At 39.5% G+C, this 8,833-nt stretch overlaps 1 protein-coding gene across 1 annotated transcript in view; it reads right to left on the bottom strand.

Moving 5' to 3' along the window:
• Window positions 1–739: 739 nt before the first annotated feature.
• The window catches only part of CRYBG3 (crystallin beta-gamma domain containing 3), a 95,279-nt gene continuing 87,185 nt past the window's right edge, over window positions 740–8,833 (bottom strand). The window contains exons 19-22 of the mRNA XM_084843406.1: window positions 5,730–5,853; window positions 5,344–5,502; window positions 3,362–3,521; window positions 740–1,870 (exon numbers count right to left, since the gene is read on the bottom strand). Coding sequence (XP_084699532.1) covers window positions 1,782–1,870; window positions 3,362–3,521; window positions 5,344–5,502; window positions 5,730–5,853 — 532 coding nt within the window. The 3' untranslated portion in view covers window positions 740–1,781. The remainder of the gene's footprint in view (window positions 1,871–3,361; window positions 3,522–5,343; window positions 5,503–5,729; window positions 5,854–8,833) is intronic.

The following is an 8,833-nucleotide window of genomic DNA, read 5'->3' as shown; positions in this document are numbered from 1 at the left end:
ATGTAAAACAATGCCTGTTGGTGGAATGATGGAATGTGGAAATGTTCTTTTGAAGGTGGATAGGGGACCGAAGTCTGAATTTTATTTCTACTGGAGTTTTCTTATGCCTTTACATTAGAAGGTATGAACAGCTTTTCCATATTCTTTTGAAAGCTCATATGTAAAGACTATTTTTAAAAAACTGCATAGGAAAAAACTGGACAGATAGTTCTGATACAACTTTCTAAGAAGCTAGAGAACAAATCAACATGAGGCAGCTGTATGCCTTGTGCTGATTCGTTCTCTGGTGGCTGAACTATATGATGAGGTATGGGTATATAGTAAGTTTATCTGACTGGTTTTAGTGCTCTGACTTTAATAACTTCCTTAGGGAGGAGCATTTGTTAAATACGTGGCACAATCTAACCAAAGTTAATCACCAACAGTACAAGCCTGTCCACGTCTACTCAGAAATCTCACTGAGTTTAATAGGGCTTACTTTGAGGTAAGTGGGTATAGGATTGGAGCTTAGGGAACTAGTCAATACTTAAATCTAGCTTTGGCTGCATTGTGGCCACAGGGAGTAGACCTTTCACCTCCTGGTTTTACACAGTGATCTACTGTAAATAACAGTTTTATACACCCAAATGACAGCTGCAGTCATCATATGAGAAATGCTCCATGTTCACTGAGGGCCAAAATACACAATACATGGGAAATCTGTCATCAGATCTCCCATCATATTTTTCACTGAAAAGCAACTGTGGCGCCCTCTGAACTGGATGGGAGCAGCAGCCCTGCAGGTCTGGGCTTCTAATCCTTTCACCTCATGTCTTTTCATGATTTAAATCCCCCATCCCAGCTCCTGTGAAACAGACAGTGGTGTTGTCTATGTGAGAGTCACTTACACTGGAAAAACAGCACTGGGGGGAGAATTAAACACATATATCTCAGCACCGCTGTTCCTATCCAGTTTGGGCTACTTTTAAGTAAAATAAATGATGGGAGATCCAATAATGAATTGCCTGTCTAACTTGTTGGACCCTGGCTTGTGTTTACAGCATTAAGGGAGCAATCCTATGGCCACGAGATGGCCATAGGATATGGTGTTTTCCAGGAACTGACTTTGGAGCCCACGCTCCGAGGTTGGTTTCTGGAGAACCAACCTCCCCCCACTTCTGCACTGCCTCAGAGGCAAAAGAACACTTAGAGTTTTCTAAAAGTGTGAGATATTTAGATAAGACAAAATAGTGCAATAACCAAGATTCATCTACTTACAGCTTAAAAAGATGACAGGAGACACATTTCATCTCAATTTTTTGCAAGTTGTCCTCACTAGCTCTTATATAATGAGGTAAAGGGTTAAAGAACTAGAATTTTTTACAGGAACACAAAATTAATAAGTACAGAAAGTCTGTATAGTCACCACTGTAACATCTGGTATTGGTTATTGCTTAATAGGGCTCTCTGCTGTATACACCATTCCCCTAATGTAGTACATTTGTTCACAGCTGTAAACTAGACAATATAGTTAGCTTTTCATAGCCAATTTAGGGCGCAATCCTATGCATGTTTCGATAGAAGGAAGTCCTACAACTCCCAGCATTCCCCAGCCAGCCATGTCTAAACATGCATAAGATTGTGTCTTTAAAGACTTAAAAAACATTTTACATTTTTAAAATTTCCTGTTGGCAGAGTCTACAACATGCACCAGTGCTCTGTGACTTCAGTAGTTTGTTCAACAGTGTTTTTAGCCCATGTTGGTCCATATTTCTAAATGTCTTTATAGTGGTGACACATACTCACAATATTTCAAAGTCCCATATCTGAGTGCATTCACTGGTGTCAAGTTCATTTACAATGATGTGGTTCCTGTCATAATAATATCCCCCTAAAATAGAAGTTTGAGAAAGATTAATGCAGACTCCTTTTAAGTACATATTGTCTTTTATTTGTGCTATGCTTCTGAAATGCCACACCTTAAAAATTTTTAAAAACTATTTTTTGTAAGACCTTCTTTTCAGTTATATCGAAAGCAAGCAGGTGACCTATTTGAGATCCGGAACTAACTGGTCCCACACAATGTATTTCAGGAATAGGAAGGTACTCAGGATGTCCCACAATAAGGGTCAGTAGGCCAGGGAAGAACTTTATGGCTTAAAGGTGCAATCCTAAGCATGTTTAGACAGAAAAAAAGTCCTACTACTCCCAGCATCCCTCCAGCTAGCCATGCTGGGAATTGTAGGACATTTTCTGTTTAAACATGCAAATGACTGCACCCTAAATGTCCCTTCTTGTCTTGGCTTTATATTTTTTCTCTTTGCTTGTCCAAGTCATATAGGATAACTTCCCAGTATGCAAACGGCTGCTACCTACTCTAAAGCTTCCTTTATGGACAGGATTAGGAAATTGATGGTTATCTTGCAGCTGCAGATACACCTGGATGTCTCAGGACTCCACAGCAGTCCTAACCTTGTTAGTAAGCACCAGTAATTGTATTCCTAAACTAGAGATCCTAATGCGCTCATGGCAATTTGTAATACTGACAGATACAAAAACCACTGATTTGGGTAGAGCTAGTTTTCTCTAGAGACAGCATTTCAGAGAATCTTCATTGTAGCAAAAGGCATTATCCAGGAACAATCTTGGCGCCTCTTTCCCAAAATGGAAGGAATCATAAGGAAATGTTATCATTGTGTATAAAACAAAACAGGGAGGGGAACCCTCAGTAGAATCTCTAACCAGATCAAATGGACCGGAAGAAATGTAATATGTTCAATTACAATGCTAAAAATGTTTTAAGAATCAAAATATGATAGCGAAATTCACAAAAAATGTTGGCTAACCAGAAGTTTACATGCACATCACACTGTCTCTAAATATTAATATTTGACAAACTTGCAGACGGTCATACATAGTCAATTGAATAAATACATATCACTCTCAACAGGGCATGACATTAATAAGCCAACCCAAGCATCAGGTTGAATAGATCAACGTGTGTGTGTGTGTGTGTGTGTGTGTGGATAATTTTATACATTAATGAGTTCAAAAGATGCAATTATCTTGACAACATGAATACACAGGTTGATCTATTCACCCTTTGCACAGCAAAGTGATATTATTGTAGCTGCCCACACAACTGGCAAGATAAGGGCCAATATTCCAATGCTTAGCCAGCAAGTGGACCTAGTGGACTTTAGTATTACCCCGTGTTCTCACAGACACGTGCACTTCCTAAATTATCTCGGCAAGCTGACCTGACTAGCTTAAGAGTTTTAGAAAGGGAGTGAAACACAACTATGTGAAGACTCATATTTTTATACCGACAAAGCAGGGTACGTAAAGTAATAGCCTAAACCAACCGGATGTGTGTTAGTACCTTTGATATCAAGAACAAGCTGATCACCGAGGTATGAGCCGATGGTCCCATCCTTGTTGAGCGTCCACTTCTGTCTTGCCTTCCCATGCTCTGCCCACAATGCTACTTTGGCTCCAGGTACGTCTCTGCCTCCAATAACATCAAGGCAAGCATCATTCACCTAGATGTGCAGAGGGGAAAATAAAATGTGCTCATTGCCTTGAAGCATATATTTATATATTTTTGGCAGTGATATGCATGCCAACAGAAAAGTACAGAATATATCGCCTCCAAGTAAGCTGTGAGAAGCTTGCATCCATCATACCACCAACATATACAAGTGATTTACTGAGTACAGGATATCACTCTTCTTACTACTCAGTTTAAAAACACAGTATTTTACCTGAAGAGTAAAAATAAACATCACTGTATTACAGGCCCAAAATCCATTGTTGGGTGTGGTTATGCTCTATAGACAGAGGTCTATGCCTGACCAGTTGTATCAAGGCAGTTTTGGCCTTACCATAAAGCAAAATGAGGCACTTGCTTCTAGTAGCATATCTCTGAAGGCACCTTTTTTCTTGCTTTCAGTGCCCAACTGAACTCTGAGTCTACAGCAAGGGGAATAATCTTGGGTGGTATTCAAGGTTGCTGCTCTGTAAACAGAAGTGGCTTCCATTCACAGAGTCAACCCACGACGAGTGGGGGCAGGGGAGAAACCATTATGGCTTCTTTCCCCGTTGCTATGGTCCAAACAGGCCCAGTGTTGGATACTACCTTTTGACTTTTCACATCAGTTACAAAAAATGTCTAAGATAATAGCTGATTCAGAGAGGCTAAATGCATCCTTGAGATTTTCATTCTGCTTCCAGATTCTTTGCATGATTAAGATCGGCTCCTTTAGATCTGTTTTTTTCCCAGGGTTTTTCTTCATCTGCCTTTCTATACGTTTCATTATACAACCACTTGATGGTGCTGTGGTATAGCAGAATTGTACAATTATATGGACTCTCATTCCGCCATTTCTAAATAATACCAGACTTTCCACATTAAGAAAACAACCTGTAATAATGGTTGCAAAGCATGGAAGAGGCCCTGGACCATGACAACATCGTGTAAAGGACCTGCAAACTACCATGAGTGAGCAATCATGAGCGCACAATAAAAGCCTTGTGTAGAAAGGCTCTCAGTGTTAAAAAGAGCTCACTCTATAATTTACTAGGTTTACCTTGGATGCCAGTGGAACTGTTGGCCTCTCAGAGAATATGCACAATAGGACCAGTTTCTAGGTATTTCCTGAATACAGGGAAGGTGAAGGCATTTACTATGTAACAGCAGCTTATCACTTCTTGCACAGTTTGTCTATCCACACATGCATCTAAGGAGCAGCCAAGATGATGCCTTAAAGGAGCATAGAAGCGCCAAGGGTTGCAGAGTAATTAAATTGGCTTTGTTTTCTTTCTTGCTGATGCATGACAGAGATCGCCTGAGAAGTCTGATACAAATTAGCACACTCCTGTGATGCAAAACACACTACAGTAACATTTCAGAGAAGTTTTATCAGAGGGAGACATTCATGCAAGTGAATGTACCACATTCAAAGCGAATGCATCTGAACATGAAAAAGATACAGAAGTAAAAGAAAGTGTTCTCTTATGAAGGCTGTTATAAATACAAACAAACAATCTCTATTTAAGTGACACAAAGTGTGTTTAATTTACTTTTGAAATACATGACCTATTTTCAGTCTAGAGTTTGCAGTTTATTTGTAGAGACTGGAAAATGAACTTGCGCATGCAATGGAAACCTGGGCTGGGTAGGAAGCAAGCTGGTAGAAAAGGATAGGCAGGGGACGGGTTAAGCACCTTCTTCCCACCTAAAGTTTATCTGCTGCAAATTATGTCATCTTGGTCCCTAATTGCACAACAGAAACAGTGACAAATTTTAACCTGACAAGGCAGAGGTGGAATATAGCATTGCAATTTCAACAGCAAGGAGGGTACCTTGGACTTGATGAGACCATAACTGTAGCTCCAGATCTGAGTATTCTTGCCATTTAATGGGGAAAGACATACTGATGTAGCTCTTGCATCCATTAGATTCCCAGCCACTGTCAGGTATTTGTCTTGGGATTTGTTTTTTATTCTGAAGTATACTGCTGGCTAAAAGAGAAAACAGCAATCATCTCATACTTCATGAAGAAGCATAAACCCTTATGATAAATCCACACAAATAAATATAACTTTTTCCCTTTGATAGCACACAAAACAACACTTGTGTGATTGAGGCACAATAGAAGGGCATTTCCACAATCTGAAGGTTGCTATGCGAAATATGTATTCCCCTAGAAGATACAGAAACTATTTTAAGGAGAGTTTTGCTACAGTACCTGCTTTACAGGACGAAGGGAGCCAATTACTTTCCAGCCACTAAAATGAGTCCAGTTTGAAATCTTGCTGGGTTCAAGGAGAAATTGCTTCCCTAAGAAATTGCATCCTTCATATGCAATCCATCTGGTTCAAAATGGGATTCAAATTAAATATATTAATACTATCATTCCAACTTTACAAAATAAGAACTAGGTAAATCTTTTACATTTTCCATGACTGCATTATACTAAATGCCAAGATATAAGCCACCACGGCTGTAATCCTATGCACACTTGTGGGACTTACTTCCCAACAGACATGCACAAAATCAGACCAAGACATTTCTACTAGATTAGCCTATTTAGGGGAAGACAACCTATGCCAATTTCACCAATAATGAAACAAACAAAAGACTATGTCAAAGGTTCATGAAGAACACAGGAACATCACCTTCCCATTCAGACAGGATTTTGGTTATTTGAACAACTGGGCACGCGCGCGCGCACACACACACACAGAAAGAGAGAGAGAGAATGGGCAAAGGAAATACAAAGAACTTAAATTTGGAGTAATGTTTTTTCAGTTTTAACCTGACTCCATAGAAAATTCCACAGAGAATTCTAAGTGATAAGCTGTTTAGATGTGCCCAAAGCCTTGCATATGTCCACCAGACTTTTGTTTCTTGAAACATGAGGTTCCCCTTCCTAACAATCACCATTTACTTTAAAAATCTCTTGTGTGAGTCAGAATGCACACCTTGTTTGAGCCATGATGTAGGCATGCTGTTTTTTGTATTGTAGCCTATATCTGTTAACTTAGAAGAACACTTTCAAGGCACAGTAAGAATGCATAAGTTCTGGTTTATGTTACTGCTTTCTAAAGCTTTTTTTTTTTTTTTTGCATCACAGGCACTACATTTAGAATCTATATCTGTTGCAAGCATGAACTTCACTGTATTGTAGGTTCTCAATGCTTTTCTTCCAAACCTTTCCTAAAATAAGATCGGGCACTTCCTGTTTTGCAAGTCAGATACTTTGATCTAAGACTGCAATTTATTCCTGCATGTTTTGCTTGTTCTATCTTGCATGCAACATGTTAACAATTCCACTAATGTGAACTTCTGTTATTTCAAAATGTGGTTCTGCAGGACTCACACATTTCATTTACTTGCAGTACACATATACACACACATACATATTATTTTTTGTGTGTCCCAAATTGGGTGAATGTAGTGGCATGGAGTTCCTTCTCACAGAAATATTGCTATGACTATAATCAAAGGCTATAAAATAGGCATCATAACTGATATGGACAATACAAAAATTATTCAAAAGGATATCAGATTATTAATAGTTTTTAAATAGTATTGGTCAAGCTACCTTTTTCTAAAATAAAATAGCACAAGATTATTGTAGGTTTACAGTACAAAACTTTGATTTAAATGGTATTTTGTAACAACATTATTTTTCTTCTAGTGGAAACTAAAAAGAAGAAAACATGTTGCAACTGATCAGCCTGATCTGAAATTGATATTTTGCATTGTAATTGAAAAGTTCCCTATCCCTGGCCTTGGGCAACATCTCCATAGCCTTCCAGTACTTGGTATGTTACAAGCTTTATTCTCAATATATGTATTGAGATGTACTAGAGTTGTGCATTGACCACAAGATTTGACTAGCGCCTCAATTCTGTGCTTCAGAATATGGCCTGATTCTGCTCAGAGTGATTCAGAACCCTTCCACTTAGACTCAGGTACAAAACCAGAGCTGAGATTCAAACACTCAAGGCTTCATGCCTCCCACTGACTACCATGTTAAATAGCACCTATAGATTTTTTTTTCTCAGTATCAGAAGTGGATGAGATTTGTAGGCATGGTAACCCCTTAGGAGGGGATCACAATGGCCAAATTGCAGAAAAATAGGTGCAGAATTGGATGAAATTTGCAGAGAGTTGCCCCATTTGAGGGGATTGAGCTGGTGCCAAATTTCAGATAAACAGGTGCAGGGATTTCTGTGTAACAGCAGATTGACATTTTGAGGTTATCCAAAAAAGGACATGCTTATTCCCCTATGTTCCTTGTGGACCATTCTTCTGAAAATGACAGACAGCATGGAGGTGGTCCTAAGTAAGAAAACTGCCAGGGTTCGGAAGGATATGTGCAGCTATTTCTGTGGAAGGGAAATCCTCAAATTGGGGTGAGGGGTGAGTGATCTGTTTCCCCTTCCCTCCCCCCATATTTTTTCATATGAAAACAGCATACATCATAAAGATGTCTCCAGGCAAGAAATTTCAGAAGGGTTGGGGAGTTATGATGACTGAAAACCACTTCAAGGCCCTTTTCATAGTGAAACTTGGTGGTGTTGAAAGAATGGCTATCTCACAGTCCCATCCTTGCCCTCCCCAAAGGACAGTGATTGGAAAGCCCCTGGTAAAATGTACCCTATGATTAGAAGGTGGTCATGTCAATAACTCAACTCCTTCCCTCCCTCCCATTTAGAGAAAGAAAGCAAAGGATGCTATTTGGGACACACCCTGTCTGCCTTTCTGAAGCCAAATTGTGAACAAAGCCTCAACTCAGGGTCCAGCTCTGATTCTGTTCACTTCAGAAGGGACCCCACTTTGCCTTGGGAAGCACCAGAAATGGTTCAGAAGGGCCCAGTTCTGGGCTTTGGACAAATCCAGTGCACATCCCAAACAGGTACTTTTCTATAGCGCCTCATGCTTCTAGGAGCATTTCACTTTTCTTCTCCCACACCTAGATTCTTGCTTAATTCAAGCTATTATTTAAAAGATAGTCACAAATATTATCTCTTAGCACTCCCCCACCCCTACACACACACTAAAGCGAAACCATTAGTTTCCACCTCACTAGAAAGTAGGTTCACATACAAATTTCTCTTACAATTCTTATCTCATGTGTACAGATTTGCTCATTATATTTTAGCTTCTTCACTCACCCAAAATTTTCATTTTGTTATGGGACATACTGCTATGTACTGAACCCTGTAGACATCGCCTACCAATAGAAACAAAGTCTACGAAGGTTGTGCCTCTCTTAGAAGTTGGAAGTACTAAAATGTCTCCCAATATGATCTAATACCATCCACTGACTGGGCTCACACA

The sequence above is a fragment of the Heloderma suspectum genome, chromosome 3 (genome assembly GCF_057233095.1).
Source record: "Heloderma suspectum isolate Gila_16-S chromosome 3, 16-S_ref, whole genome shotgun sequence".
NCBI lineage: Eukaryota > Metazoa > Chordata > Lepidosauria > Squamata > Helodermatidae > Heloderma > Heloderma suspectum.
This window is presented reverse-complemented; position numbering and strand designations above follow the sequence as displayed.